At 59.0% G+C, this 15,631-nt stretch overlaps 1 protein-coding gene across 1 annotated transcript in view; it reads left to right on the top strand.

Moving 5' to 3' along the window:
• Positions 1–15,432, top strand: part of LOC111160352 (2-oxoglutarate and iron dependent oxygenase domain containing 3) — a 16,703-nt gene extending 1,271 nt beyond the window's left edge. The window contains exons 2-9 of the mRNA XM_022523404.1: positions 567–784; positions 3,252–3,327; positions 4,684–4,726; positions 6,885–6,949; positions 7,417–7,473; positions 10,588–10,741; positions 13,988–14,111; positions 15,189–15,432. Of these exons, the coding sequence (XP_022379112.1) occupies positions 567–784; positions 3,252–3,327; positions 4,684–4,726; positions 6,885–6,949; positions 7,417–7,473; positions 10,588–10,741; positions 13,988–14,111; positions 15,189–15,325 (874 nt within the window). The 3' untranslated portion in view covers positions 15,326–15,432. The remainder of the gene's footprint in view (positions 1–566; positions 785–3,251; positions 3,328–4,683; positions 4,727–6,884; positions 6,950–7,416; positions 7,474–10,587; positions 10,742–13,987; positions 14,112–15,188) is intronic.
• The last annotated feature ends 199 nt before the right edge of the window (positions 15,433–15,631 follow it).

Genomic DNA, 15,631 nt, shown 5'->3' with positions numbered 1-15,631 from the left:
AAAGTGTCTTAATTACAAATTGTTTTCATTGTGGTTGTATTCTCTTCTTGACTGGCTCATGTTTTTAGTGCAGTGGCCTTGACTCACACTTAGTGTGTGGCCTGGGTGTGGCATGGGCATGGGCGTGTGGCCCCTGGGCAGGGTGTGGGGCACAGGCCTGGGGCCCTGGGTGAAAGCTTGTGGCCTGGGCATGGGCCTTGGCCCTGGGTGGGGGTGTGGGGCCTGGGCGTGGGCCCTGGGCATGGGTGTGGGCCCTGGCACATGGTTCCTGGCAATCAGTTTCAGTTGTAGGCAGTGTGATTGGCAACACAGATTGGGTTTCTCTGTGGCCCTGGCCGGCAGCCCATCTTGTCGCCAGCACGGGGCAGATGGGGCAGGGGAGGAGGGGCGCCTGCCCTGGCACGTCCTCTCAGGCTGGTGAGTGCCCCTGGATTGGTTGTGAGTAGCTCCGACCCCCATTGCTGCAGAACAGTCACCAAGCGTGGGTACGGTTCCCGGTCATCACCGTCCGTCTTTTCAGCACACACGGGTGCCTTTGGGTGACGGCAGTTGTGTTTTGTCCTCAGCACAAAGAGTGTCCAGGCCCCACGGGAGGTGCAGACAAAGTGGTTGAGAACCGCTGTCCTGGGGGCCTCTGCCGTGCTGGCCGGGCTGCTGCTCTGGAGCAGGCTGGGGGGCGACGATGGCATCACAGAGGTCCTGGCTCACCGCAGCGAGATCCTATCCGGCAGATTCATCGAGGTGCCCTGCTCGGAGGACTATGACAGTCACCGGCGGTTTGAAGGTAGGCGATGCTGCTGCGGCCTGGAAGGGGCAACCTGTCCACAGGGGTGCGCTGCGTTGACGATGCAGTGGTCTTTTGGGACCGTGAATTGGTGGGAATCAGATTGGAAGCGGTGTGGGGGCCGGGGGCAGGGTACGGGCAGACTTTCCCTCCTTCGGGTGGGTTAACCTACACCTGGACTGGGAAAGGCAGGGAGGGCCCGCTGCACAAGGACAGCATTTTACCGAGGTGTCCTGCAGTCTGATGGAGAGACGGGACAGAACCGGAAAGGTGAAGAGGATGAGAACGTTGAAGCCAGAAAAGGCATTGGCTGTACAGTGTCCTAGAGTGTTGTCCCTGCAGAAAATGCCCCAACAAGAAATGTGACCCCTGGGGGCACCTGGGGGGGCTCAGTCGGTTGAGCCTCTGCCTCCAGCTCAGGTCATGATCTCTGGGTCCTGGGATCAAGTCCTGCCTTGGGGTTTCCCAGCTCAGCAGGGGGTGTGCTTCTCTCTCTGCCCCCCACGCCCACTCATATTCTCACTTGCTCTCAAATAAGTAAGTAAATAAAATCAAAAAAGAAATAATAAGGGGCGCCTGTCTGGCTCAGTGGGTTAAAGCCTCTGCCTTTGGCTCAGGTCATGATCCCAGGGTCCTGGGATCGAACCCTGCATCAGGCTCTCTGCTCGGCAGGGAGCCTGCTTCTTCCTCTGTCTCTGCCTGCCTCTCTGCCTACTTGTGATCTCTGTCTGTCAAATAAATAAATCTTTAAAAAACGATCGATTTCTAATCTAATTGCGTTGTAGCTAGGTAACGTGATTTGTATGTTATAGGTCCTTGGATTTTGGCTCGGACTTTCCCTTTTTTAAAGACTGATGTATTTGAGAGAGAGAGAGAGCATGTGCATGCTGGTGGGGGAGGAGGCAGGGAGAGAGAGTTTCAAGCTGACCTCAAGCTGAGTGTGGGGCCAGTCGTGGCTCGATGTCTCAACCCTGTGATCATGACGTGAGCTGAAATCAAGAGTCAGACACTCAACCGACCAAGTCGCCCAGGCGCCCTCCGACTTTGTCTTTGACCCAGTGTGTTTTTGTTAATGTCCTGCGTGGACCGGGGAACCGTTTCCTAATGGGCGCCTGCGGGGATCTCTGGGATCCTCCTGGTCCGCACCGTCACAGATTTGTCTCTTTGTCCATCATGTCCCGAGGGCGGCGTGCGGGAACCTGCGTGACCGCGGGTCTGACAGCGGCTCGGGACTGGTCTTGGTGCTGGCCGTTTCATATCTGAAAGGGTACCGTCCGCTGCTGTTTGTCCGGTCTCCGCCTTCCTGCTGTTTCCTGCAGACATGACCGTCTTTCCCTGTCATGATTCTTTTGTGTGAAAGTGCGGTCGTCACACACAGAGCACGCTCCCAGCTTTCTTTTGATTATCGTTGTATCTGCTTTTATTTTGTACTGTTCATGTCGTCATGTTCAGGGGGTAACCCTTACAAAAAGCATACACGTGGCTTTTGTTTGTGATGAAAACACTGGTGGGATCAGTAGGACCGTGTTTGGTCTCCTGAAACTGGGACACCCCCCCGACGGCCCCCAAGCAGAAGTTTATTTTTCCCACACACCAGGGTGCAGAGAGAGGCCCCCCGGCCGGCCGCTCTGTGAGCCCCTCAGCACTGACGCTCTGCACGTGGCGCACGTGGTCCCGGTCCACGTGCAGGTCCAGGCTGGCATGCAGGCTGCGGCGGGGAAGAAGGGTGGAAAGCGGAAGGTCAGCCGGCCCCACCTGCCCTGAGAGGGCCCTCGGCTCCGTCTCACTGGCCGGGACCCCTACGAGGGAGCGGCCGCCCTGTGCGCTGGAACACCAGGGGTTTGTCAGCCTGTCTGTGTTGGACGCTTTGCCTCATCCTGGCCCCGGCCTCGGCGCCGTCCGAGCTTGTCCACCCCCGGCCCTAAGCAACTGCACATGCCAGCTGTGGAGAGACGGAGGGCGTGTGGGGCGGGACACACGGTGGGCACCTTTGGTGACGGTGTTTGCCAGGCCCTGGGACAGGACAGTGACCAGAAGTATAAGCACAGCTTCAGTCCTGAAGGGCTTTCTCGCGGGGGCTTTGGAAGGCTGGACCCATGGTCACAGGCTGTCACGGACACCACCTCCGGCTCAGGGATCTCTTCCCCAGGGTAAGCAGGCTGCTTTCCTCGGGTCCCCCGGTGTGGGCCGCCTGGAGTGTGCCGTGTCCCGCCGGGCGTCAGTGTGTCCTGCAGAGGGTGCACTTACTCCAAAAAGGTCATTGTTGTGGCTCTGAAATTCACACCTCTGTGGGGGTGTCCTGCATTTTATTTGCCGAATCTGGCCCCGAATCCTGTGGAAGGTGCAGACCCGCCCCGCAGAAGTGCCCTGCGGACGGCCGCCTACAGGCAAGTCCTCGATAAACGCGCGTGGGGTTGTTGGGATTCAGCATGGGGTCAGCATCTCGTTCCCGCCCCACTCTCTGCAGGCTGCTCCCCGAGGAAGTGTGGCCGGGGCGCCACTGACGCCGTCATCAGCAGGGACGAAGCCCGGCGGATCCGCAGGTGCCCAGGACTCTTCTGTCTGAGCAAGTGGGAAAGTAGGGCTGCGGGACGGGAAGCAGACAGTCACTACAGGGGAAAAAAAGACGCTTTAAAGAAATTTAAGAAGGATTCCGTAAGAATTTCCTCGTGCGCTTCCAAGGGCAAAAGTGGGTTTTTCCACTTTCCAGAAGCAAAGGCTGTTGCCCTCAGTGAGGCTGTTGCTGATGGAGCTTGCCGAGGCTTCAGCCCTCTTTGGGGGAAGTGGTTCCGACCTGTGCAGGAGGCCTAGGGACATGCTGCCTTCTTGGCTGTTCAGGGAGCCCCAGTGGGCGCCCGCATGACGCTCCCCGCTGTGGCAGGGGAACACGAGAGAGCAGTTCAGTGTCTGTCCTGAAACCGGCCAGGGATTAGCCCCGGGGGGACCAGCCGTGACTCTGACCGGGCAGGAAGTCTTACTCGGATGCTGTCGACTCTGGATTTTTCTTTGTTGGATTTTTGGTTTTGTTTTGTTTTGTTTTTTATTTGACAGAGAGAGAGAAAGATCACAAGTAGGCAGAGCTGGCAGGCAGAGAGAGAGGAGGAAGCAGGCTCTCCGCCAAGCAGGGAGCCCGATGTGGAGCTCGATCCCAAGACCCTGGGATTATGACCTGAGCCGAAGGCAGAGGCTTAACCCACTGAGCCTTCCAGGAGCCCCTACTGGGGTTTTAAAGATGAGATCTTCAAGCTTTGATTTTGCAGCAAATTGTTCAAACACGAGGTGTTTAGATGTGTGTGGGATGTGGAGGGGCGCGGGCCCTCGAGCCGCCTGTGTGCCCAGCCATGTGTCCCAGCCGGGAGGTGTTCCTCCTGTTTCTAGAAAGCACCGTAGGGGCTCCCTGGGCAGGAGTCACTGGAATCCGAGTTGATCGCTCCCCAGCTCCGTTCCCCAGTTGCTGTGACTTGTCAGGAAGCTCTTGAGTCTTCAGTGAGGCGGGAGGTCCTGTTAGGTGCACCGCAGGCCTCGGCGGCTCCTCTGCCCCCCGGGCTGCTGATCACAAAGGCGCCCGCCCCCCGCCCCCAGCCCGTGATGACCAGGTCAGGGGTCCAGTGGGAGTTGCTTGGTCTGTTTGGGTGGGCACCAGCTCTCAGTACTAAAAATGGAAATTAAGCCTAGTTGATTCTAAACTGTTGTATTTAATTAACAAGATAGTGAGAAAATATTGTCATTTACTCACTTAACTTTGAGAATCAAGTTTTTTGGTCTAAATATGTGTTTATATCACAAATATTAAATAATCTATTAATAGTGTAAGAATCGTGTTAGCTGTTACTTCCCTAGCTATATCACAGACGATCCCGTTACCCAAATCCTGACTTACAACGACCTTTCCCCCGCAGCATAGCCGAGAAGGGGCTGTCCCTGGGAGGATCTGATGGAGGGGTGAGTTCCTGCTTCAGTTTTCTTTCTACCCCTTAAACTTGCTCTCCGCCCAAGGGCAAGGAGCCACTGTGGGGGGGGGGGCCTTGGGTGTCCCTCCTCTCCCCATGTCACCAGCATGGAAAGGCCATAGTCAGTGGGCACAAGACTGTCCCCTCTCTTCGCAGTGAGTCACAGCAGCCTGCCTAGATCTCATTCATATTTCAGACAATCTGCGGAGGGCCAGCAGGACTGGGTGCGCACAGTGAGCTGACAGAGGGTTTAGGAGCACAGTGAGGAGGGTGGTCAGGCCTGGACTGGGGAGAGGCAAAAGTGGGCAGGGCTCCTAGGACACGGTGACAGACATGCTCCCCAACCTCCAGGCGGGAGGCCCCACAAACACGGCGTGGGCACTAGAGTGCAGGGGGCCAGGGGCCTGGGGTGGTTTCCAGGGGGTCACGTGGACAATGCGCCCACCCAGAACCTGGGGATAGGACCTTATTTGGAAAAGGGATCTTTGCAGACACCGCTAAGTTAAGGGTCTGAAGATGAGGTCATTCTGGATTGGGGGGGGCCCTGAGTCCAATGGCCAACGCGTCCTTGTATGAGAGTCAGAGGAGATTGGAGGTGAGGAGAAGCCGCAGGAAGACGGAGGGAGAGGGATTCGGCCATAAGCCGGGGGGAACTGGAGCCACCAGAAGCTGGAGGAGGCAGGAGGCGTTCTCCCCTGGACCTTCAGAGGGAGCCTGGCCCTGGCCACAGCTTGATTTTAGGGTCTCTGGTTTCAGTAGCTGTGAGAAGATAAATTCCGATGAGTTTAAGTCCCCAGTTTGTGGCGATCAGTGCCAGCAGCCCTGTGTCTCATCCGGGCAGTCTCTGGGAGTCGTGTTCCTACAAACACCGCACGGTAGCTTGCATTCCCATGTGGGGCTCTGAACACCCAGTGTGTGAGGCTGTGGGAGAGAGTCTTCTCTGCACTGTTCTCTGATGGCAAAATTATTGCCATATGTGGACCCAGATGTCTACGTGTTTCAAGACATGTAACCTTCCTGGGAAGATTAGTTTATGGACTGCTAGAATTTCTATGTATTTCTGTGATTATCTGCATGACTTTATTTTATTCTGCAAATTTTTCCCTGGAGTTCCAAAAATTAAGCTCCCTTTATTTCAGTTTGGTTTGATTCAGGAGTAGCATTTATTAAAAACCCATTTGTGCATGGACTCATCTCTTACTCTTTGCTGGGCTTTCCCTCAGGAAGTCATCTTGCAGCAGAGGAACCTGATTTGATGCCTTTAAGTTCAGTTGACATTTATTAAGCTCAAATTATGTTCAAACCCTGGGGCTGGTCACTGCATCAATGAGGAGAAATATAGTTAGCTTCCAGATAGTGTGAAAATGGTCCATCCTGGTGACCACTTTTCCTGGACGTGGGGAAGGACCCATAGAGGTGGAGTGGGCAGGGGTACAGAACACTTTGACGGTCCTGTGAAGGGTAGGACCCAGCAGTTCGCTTCTGGGGATTACCCAAGAGCATGAAAGCGTCTGTCTGCACAGACTCGTCTGCCGGTGTTCAGAGCAGCTTTACTGGAAACAACCCACATGGTTGGATTACCCCAAACCATGGAGTGTCCTCAGCAGGAAGATGGGGTGGATGTCTGTAGACACAGCAGCTCGAGCGAACCAGAGTGACTATGCTGAGGAGAGGGAGCCAGACTCAAAAAGAGCACATCCCACATGACTACATTCACGTGTAACTTTTTAGAAAGTGGACATCCGCCTGTGACAGCAGAGATCACATTGGTGGTTAACTGGGTGGGGAGGGGTGGGGAGAGGGAGGCAGGAGGCAGGGTGGCAGAGGGGTACAAGGACATTCTGGGATGTGTTTGTTATCCTGATGGTGACGGTGGTTCACGGATATGTGACATCAAAGCTCATCAGACTGTATAGCTCATCCGGCCATGACACCTCAACGGGGCTTGGGGTATGATTCAGCTGCAGTTCACAGGTCTGTGCACCGTTTACAGAAGATCAGACTGTGCGGGAGGGAATGAGATCTGTCCTGTGTATACCTGGGGTCCACCTTTCTTGAAACCTGGCATTGCCTGCCTTACCCCGGGTGAGGGTAGGATGGATCTCACAGGACAGGGACCCTGCTACCCTGTCTGTGCACGTCTTTTCCAGGCGTCCATCTTGGACTTGCACTCAGGAGCCCTGTCTGTCGGGAAGCACTTTGTGAACCTGTACAGGTGAGAGCCCAGACAGGCTGCAGCCCTCACTGTGCCTCTGCATTTCTTGGCCAGAGCTGGGGGGCAGGGCCCTTCTCAGGGGGCAGGATCCTGGTTCACCAGCTGCAGGGAACAGTCTCCGGCTCCATGGGGGCTCCTCAGAGGCCTTCTTGAGAAAGCAGGACCTACCCGAGGCGGAGGGACAGCTAGAGGAAGAGGGGGGAGGACGGAGAGGCAGGCCAGGCTCTGGGGTGGGGGGAAAGAGTTGGAAAGAGTTGATAGGACCCTGATCCTCCCTGAGGCCAGAGAAGCAGAGACTCCCCAACCTCGACGTAGTGACGTACCCCCCTTTGATCACGGGGTTGCCCCTGTGGGGACAGAGCTCTGCCGCAGGAGGAAACAAGGAAGCTAAAGAAGATTCAATGGTGTAAGAAAGTGTCGACACGTCCAGTGAAACGTTACATGTGTTAACAGCCTATTTTTCACAGATACTTTGGAGATAAAATACGAACCGTCTTCTCAGAAGAGGACTTCCAGTTGTACAGGTGAGGAGGAAAGCAGGGAGGAAGTCGGAGGGGGAGGCAGGTGGTTGGGCTGAAGGTTGGGGCCACCAGAGCCCCGCCCATGCAGGGGCGGAACTCAGGCGCACCACGCCCACGACGGCCACGCCCACCACCTGTCTGGGCCACGCCCATGCGACCACCACCGCACCAGGCCCTGTTCAGGGGCCCCGGCCACGCCCCAGGCCGGGCCACCCTCTCCAACCATGCCCACCCTCCCATGCCACGCCCCTGGCCACACCCACTTGTCCACACCCACCCTGATCCTGGCTCTCCCCGCCCTCAACTGTGTCCATCCAACCACAGCACCCAGTCATGCCCACTGACCACGCCCGCCCCGTGTCCACCCTTGCCCGAGCCAGGTGCTGCACGTACCCAGGGATGTGACATGCCCCTGGCTTGTCTGGGCACTTTGTGAGCAGAGGGTCCCATGAAACGCACCGTTCGCTTTATCAGAGTTCTGGCTGGTGGGTGCTGGGGCGGTACCTGTCTCCCCCCCCACCCCCGCGGCTGGGGGCGGGGCAAGGAACTCATGGACTTGTCTGGTTTGGGCTGTTCTCCGGGCTCCACGGTTTTTCTCCTTCCTTGACACCCTGTGCCGTCAGGGCGGACGGGCAGAATGTACTAGAACAGCTGTGGGGTTACAGGCTGCGCCAGCGTCCAGGGCACTTTGTGCTTGTAGCCAGTGCACAGGGCCACCCCTGCTTTGTCGCTGTGGGTCCAGCCAGGCCATGGAGCCCACACGACCCTGTGGAAGGAGCAGGCCAGTGGGGGCCTCGTGAGCCCCCTGTCTGCCCAGAGCTGCTCTCTGCCCCTCCCAATAGCTCACATGGAGGGAGGCAGAGCCAGCCCCAGGTGGGTCCAGCAGCTCTTGCAACAGCCCCACGAGCGGCCCAGGGCGCTAAGGGGCCGTGCCCACTCACGAGTCACAGCACAAGAGCCAGCACCAGGCTCCCTCCCCATGCCGGGTGCCAGGCATGGCCCTCCTGCCCTGACAGCTCCCCCACGACAGCTCCCCCACGAGTGGTTTTCTTTAAGTAAAACTTGTAATTTTTAGGTAATCAAGACTCATAGACTATTTCGGGAAATAACATCATGCGATCCCATGTACCTTCTCCCAGTTCCCCTGATGGCACGAGTTGGTCTTAGCAGAACTGGGCATTGCCCCTGGGAGCCGTCCCGGTGCTGCCCCCACCATCTTGCTCAGAATCCCAAGTTCTACCTTATTTGTGTGAGCGTGTGCAATTCTGTCCTCTGGGTAGGTCGTGTAAGGGCTGCCAGTCACGGTACTGAGCGTCTCATCACCACACGGACCCCACGTTGCCCTTCTGTCCCCTCAGCCTCAGCACCCGTCCCTGACCAGCAGTCAGCAGGGCCCGTTGCTACCATAGCCTCGCGGTCTGGGAACAGCAGCTGCTTCCCCTTGGCGACGTTCCCAGGGTGACGGCCGGAGAGTGAGCCGGGCTCCTGGTCCAGAGAGAAGCAAAGGGTCAGGTGAACTTGACACACAAATAGTAGCGTCAGTGAGCGGTGCCCTTGAACCCTGCTGCACGCTAGTGACCTCCCCGGGTGGGCCCTGAGGTCTGGGCCTGGGGCGAGGTGCGGTTTTGCAGCACAAAGGGCTAGGTGACCAGCGGGTTGGGAGCCTGGCCTGCGATCACCCAGTGACTCGTTTGCTTTGTTTATCGTGTTTACCACTAAGTGAAAAGCGTGAGTATTTTAATGTTCGTAAGTTCAAGGGTCTATGAAGCGTAAGGACACTCACTGCAAATGAAAAGAAAACAGCGGATTTGTGTCTCATTCGAGTGCGAGCCCGCAGAGGAAGCGGCGTCGATCCAACCGCGGTCAGGAGCGGCTGGTGGTCGCACGGGCGGCCTAGGAAAGTCGCACGTATGGGACAGAGTTTGTATTTCTGGGGTGAAAACCCAGTCAGAGGCGTGAGTGCCGTTGCCGGGCACGTGGGTGCTGGAGGAGGCAGCTTCGAGGAGACCACCACGGAGGCCCTGGACACAGGCTTCATCAGGACGTCCGTTGGGTTCCATCAGTCCCTGACTCGCTCTCTCTGATGTGCTGAAGATAGAGCCGTCGGACTGCTTCCCGTCACTTCTGAGCTGTTGTCTGTCCACCGACCTCAGAGAGTGTGTGCAGCAGACATGCAGAACCGAGAACCGTGAGAACCAGAGGACCATCCGGGGCGGGCCCCCGGGCACCGTCACCGCAGCGGGTGCCGTCACCACATGGGCACCGAGGAATGGGAGGCCGGCACGCCCACGCAGAGCGTGGGTTCCAGAAGGAGCACCGTCATGCCGTGAGCAGGCTAGCCGCGGAGTGTGTGGCCGGATGACTGTGGAGGAAGGCCACGAGCCTCCGAGGTCTTTCAGGTCGTTGAACTGGGACATTTGGCTAAACAGCTTCGCGCCCTGACGGTGAACAAAGATGAAGAAAACAAAGCGCACTGAATCGATGCTTCCTCGCAAGCGGGCTGATAAGAGCTGAGCACACGGGCCTCCCGCCTCGCTGGAGGGTGAAGCACCGAATGTAGTTGTTGACCCAGCAGAAGTTCCGTGAGCGTCGCTGGTGTTAGAGTGACTGCTCCACTTGCTGAAATGAGTTTAAGGGGGTCCCAGGAAAAGTCTACTGCGCCCCCTGTTGGTGTCCTGCCGGATGGAAGCACCCTTGAGCTAGTGCTGCCCATGTGGAGACATCGGCCATTGGTTTGGAAATGTTGAAACGAGAACCCATCCTGTTGTGCTGGGGCTGCGTCACGCGTGGTCCTAACCCTGGTTCACCGTCCCTCCCGTACGTGCGCACATGCGGCCCTGGGCCCGGGTCACTGTCCCTCCCGTACGTGCGGACACGCAGCCCTGGGCCCGGGTCACCGTCCCTCCCGTACATGCGCACGCGTGGCCTTGGGCTGGGGTCACCGTCCCTCCACAGCTGCATGCAGGTATGTGGGTGGGCACCGTATGTGTAGGCATGTGTGGTTGTGTACACGTGTCTCGCAGACGTGTCTTGCTGTGCGTGGGGCGTTGAGTGTGCTGGGTGTGTGCAGGTAGGTGCGTGTGTGTGCGTGTGCAGTGACATGTGTCCTCCCGACAGGGATGTGCGGTGGAAGGTCCAGCGTACGATTGCCCAGGCTTTCGGCATCAGCGCATCCTCGCTGCACCTGACAAAGCCCACGTTCTTCTCGCGCATCAACAGCACCCAGGCCCGGACGGCTCACGACGAGTACTGGCACGCGCATGTGGACAAGGTGAGCACCCACTCTCCGGCCAGGCGCTCGGCCTGGCTTCCCGGGCATCTGCCCCGTGGTGTTTCTGTGATTGGAGTTTTAGACATCTTCCTCTCCGACCTTCGGGTTGGACCCTAAACCCCTGGACAGTGAAATGTGCGCTAGGAAGTGGCAGGCCCCGTGGCACCCGGTCGTCCGTGGCTGCCCCACCTGGAACCGCAAACTCCACCACAGGCCCCCCAGGCAGTCTCTGCCGCCTCCACGGCTGCAGGGGGCCTCCCCTCGGGCCTGCCCTCCGCCCACGCCCCGCCTCTTTGCAGGAACATCTTGCAACCACTCAGAACCCCCGGCCCTCCTGTCCTCGATCTCCTGTTGCTCTTAGACACAGTCCTAGCCAATCCGTGATCTTGATCCGCTGAACTGAAGCCCATCCCACGTCCCCCCATGTTCTCAGCGTGGTGCTGGGGACACCTGAGGGCTGCAGGGGGCAGCCTGGCGGCGGGTGTGCTCAGGTGACCCAGGACTGTCCCTTGTGTTCCTTGAAGCTAGAATGGAAGAATCAAGTGAGAAACACCCAGGGAGCTTGGGGTGGGCGGTGAGGGCAGGTTGGAACCACGCTCGCCAGTGGGGCTCTGGTTCTGACACCCAGCCGGGTGCTCAGCCTTCGTTGGACTTCAACTGAGCCAACGGAGGCAGCACCACACGTGGCCGTGAGCACAGGGGCGTGGTTACTGAACCTGAGGACCTCGGTATGTCACTGGTCAGCCAGCTTCAGTGGACGCGGGTCTGTGGCCAGGGATTGCCGCAGGCCAGCGCTGCTCTGGGGCCTGCGGCCGGTTCAGGCCAGGACTGGGGTTTCTGGCCCCACGGCAGGAGGCCCGGTGGCCCTGTGGTCTTCCTCCAGGGTGTGCAGATGCCAGTCCAGTCCAGCTGTGGTCCAACCCCGCGCCCCTTGCGGCTTTAGCAGCTGTTGGCCTGTTGGTGACCCTCGCCCCAGGGTCACTGTGCGAGGGGACAGCTGAGGCCTCAGCTGTGCGGTAACCACTGCCTGCAGAGCTGAAAACGGTTGTTAGGGTGCTGATGGCAAAGACAATGTGTGTGGAGGACAGACAGGAACATCCAGTGCATGGAGAAGGGAGCCCCCAGCAGGGGCCGGAGCCCAGGAGGACTTCCCGCTCAAAGGGAGGTCAGCCCTCCACCGCCAGGAAGGGTCAGTTCAGGAGAAACAACGGCACACAGCCCGACCGCGTTCTCGAACTTCAAAGATAATACACTTCAGGCAGGAGGAGACGCCGCCAGGAGCAGGTCGGCAGCCTCAGGCTCTCCACAGCGACGCTCGGACCCAGGAGGCCACGGAGGGTCCACAGGAACCGGGTAGCATGAGCAGGCCCAGGCCGCTCGCATGTGGGTGTGGCCAAAAGCTGTCCTCGGACACAAGAGAACTCCAGAACGGGGCGTCCGCTGGTCATCGCCAGGCTCTGGTTTCCAGCTCGGAACGGAGACACCCGCACCCACCCGTCCCACGGCCTCCTTACTCAGGTCCCTGGTTTTCACACGTGTTCTCAAGGTTCCTTTGCCATATCTGGGGGTGGACGGGTGGGAGAGGGTCCGCTTGGTGGACTCCCCTCCCACCGCACCGGAGCCTCTCACGTTTTACACGGCTCATGTGTGGTTTCGATGGACGTGAGCTTCACGGCTGAAGCTGCTCAGGAAGCATGGCCCTGGGAGAGACGCAGGCTTCTGCCTCCCCGAGGTTTGTTTGGTGAAGGGATTTGGGACGAGGGGAATCCGAGACAGGGTCTCAGTGGGGGATGCGGAGCTGAGCCCCGGTGTGTAGGAATCCAGCCTCCCGTGGCCTGGTGCCGAGTTTATGAGAAGGTGACGTTGCTCTCGGTACTGTGGCACCGTGGTTGGCCCACCTCCCGTCAGGAGGTGAGTGTCGTCACGGTGACGAGGTAGAGATGGTGGCGGGGGAAGGCTTTTTGAGCCTTGATCAGGAATGTTGTGTGAGATCAGCTTGGAGCTTCTGAGTCGTTCCCAGGATGCCTGCAGGTGTCTGTAGAGTGTGGGACCCGCTGTCAGCCCCGCCGTTGCAGGCGGGAGTCAGGCTGTGCGCCAGGGCTGGGTTGACAGTCGCACTGAGTTCTTAAGACCCTTCTTTTCATCTCTTAGCCCAGACTTGCCCATGGAGCGATTCACCAGCCCGCAAAATGTTCTTATGTGATGAAAATTCCTTGTTTGCCATATATCATTATCTTGGCACGAAAAAAAACGTGTATCTCAGTAATTCCCTTTACTGACCAGATCCCAACTGGTCTGGTCGGCCTCTGGGGACGAGGCCTTCCTTGCACAGTGCAAACAGTCAGCTCTTCCCAGCAGCTGAAAGTTCTACACCAAGCCCTGCAGATGCCGTACGGAAAGCAACGTGTCCGTGTGGCACCCTTGTCTGCGCTGGCCGCGAGCAGGGCCTCACCTCCCTGACTTCAGGGCATCGGAGGAAACAAGTGATAGCCGCCGCCTGTTCACATCGTCCGTCCGGGCCGGGGGTGGAGGTCGGTTATCGGGGGGTCTGTGCTCAGACGAGCCCCCTGCCAGACCCCGTCCTTCACCATCGACTTTGCATGGCCCGGGCCGTCTTCCTGGGGCGCGTCTGCCCACAGGGGCTCGCACACAAAAGGGCAGATGCTCTCAGTTGCCCAGGATGAGGCCCCTGGGGTCGTCAGAGTCAGAGACAGGCAGAGGGCGGGGGCGGGGGCGGAGTGAGTGTTTCACAGGACGGTTTCAGTTGGGGAAGGTGCTGAGCAGGTTTCTGGGGATGGACGGTGGCGAAGGCTTTGCCACCGCAGTGTGCTTGGTGCTCCTGGGCTGGGCGTGAAGGGGGTTAAGATGGCACAGCGACGGCTGGTATTTCCACTGGTAAAGGTCACAGTTGCCCCCCCACCCCCAGTGTGAAGAAGGAGCAAGAGCACTTGTCGCTGCCGTGTTTGTTCCGTGTGCTGACGCGGGAGGTGGGAGCTACTGGGTCACGGTGACCCGGCCGCCGTCCCAGGAACCGCCGTGGCACGGGCTTGTCCGCCTGGTGTCCGCACACGCTGCCTTTGCCGGGAGCCTCGACCCGGGCGTGTGAGCTGTGTGGGAGCCTGGGGCAGAAGCGCGCACGTGGCCCGACCGAGGCGTCTCCGTGGCCCAGAAGTCAGCGCGACCGTGTGGGCGGCTGTGCCCCACGAGCCCCGGTGGCTGACCAGCTCCATCGCGCCCCGCCCGCAGGTGACCTACGGCTCCTTCGACTACACCTCGCTGCTCTACCTCTCCGACTACCTGGACGACTTCGGCGGTGGCAGATTCGTGTTCGTGGAGGAGGGAGCCAACAAGACAGTGGAGCCGCGGGCAGGTAGGACCTCCCGCAGCGGCCCCGGGCTGGCAGGCGGCAGGCCTCCGCACGCTCCGCTGCCCTCGGTCACTGCTGCCACAGCACAGTGGTCCCCAGAGCCCCTCTCCCCGGGGTGCGTCCCGCCCTGTCCCTCTGCAGAGGCTGACCCCGTCATGCTGATGGCACTGGGCTCTGGTACCCGCCTCCCCAGAGCCCCTGGGGCCTCCATCCCGGCAGGGACACCCAGAGCTGCCCCGTGAGTGTGTGCCCTCCCTCCTGGCGTGTGTGGGGAAGGACTCCCAGAGACTCCCAGGAGAGCCCGGCCACTTGGCCCGTGGACCGCACCCATGCCGTCCCCCCTGCTGCCACGTCTCACCTGTTCTGTGGCATCGCCTGGGGGAGCCCAGTCAGACCAGTGAGGCTGCCCACCTGGGTTGGCTCAGTGTTCTGCCGGCCATGGGACCGTCCGAGCTGGTGGGTCCACACTGCTCCCTGGCGAAGCTGTGAAGGGGACAGAAGGTAGCTCGGACATCAGGGGCGTGAGAAGGAGATTAAGGAGCTCAGGGTTTGGTCTCCCCGCTCTGTGGGTGGGCGCGGGAAGGGGTGCAGCCCGGGCTCAGTCATTGGGCAGGAGGGGCCTCCGGACGCCCTGCAGCTCCAGCAACTGAACGGATTAAGGACCAGAGAAGCTTCCAGCACCATGGCTGGGTGTCCCCTGTCACTGCTTTTGACAGGTACCCTGTGGCCAGATAGGAAAAAAAAGTGAAGAATTATAAAAACCGAGATGATTTCTCATTTTTGGTTACTTAGTTGCTGAGCTAAATCTTGTACTGAAGAACCTTCTTCTGAATTCTGAAGTGTTTCATGTTTTGAGAATTAGCTGGGCAGTGTTGTTCAAACAACTTGACACACCCCTAGGGACATGGCCCTGGGGGACATGGCCTTGGGGGTCGTGGCCCTTGGGGACTTGCCCCTAGGAGACCTGCCCACCGCTGTTGGTGTTACAGGTCTGCGTTGGCTCTTTGCCTCATGTGGTGTTCGCGGTGCTGGCCTCTGGTCACTTCTGGTCACTTCTGGTCACTTCTCTCTTCCGTCCAGGTCGGGTGTCCTTCTTCACCTCGGGGTCCGAGAACCTGCACCGTGTGGAGAAGGTCCACTGGGGCACCCGTTACGCCGTCACCATCGCCTTTACCTGCAACCCTGACCACGGCATTGCAGACCCTGCGTTCACATAGCCCTGGCCATGCCCCCCCCACCCCCCCGGGAGCAGCCACGCTGAGCATGTGTCCCTCCCCCCACTTCAGCCCTTTCCCATTGAACAAGGTGCCTTAGGAATCACCCGGAGTCAATCCACTGCTGTGCTGGTCTTTCCTCGTCTGTAGGTAAATCTGGGAAGTGGCCCTCGGCCTCCCAGGCTCCCGTGAGTGACTCAGCGTGCTGTCCAAGTCAGGCCCGGGAACTGGCAGCGAGCTGACGCGCCCTCCCACTCAAGAAGGGGTCCTCGGGCCCCGGGTGGAAACTCCCATTTGTGAACAGATAGT

Source organism: Enhydra lutris, unplaced genomic scaffold (genome assembly GCF_002288905.1).
Source record: "Enhydra lutris kenyoni isolate GAN:26980312 unplaced genomic scaffold, ASM228890v2 scaffoldscaffold75, whole genome shotgun sequence".
Lineage (NCBI taxonomy): Eukaryota > Metazoa > Chordata > Mammalia > Carnivora > Mustelidae > Enhydra > Enhydra lutris.
This window is presented reverse-complemented; position numbering and strand designations above follow the sequence as displayed.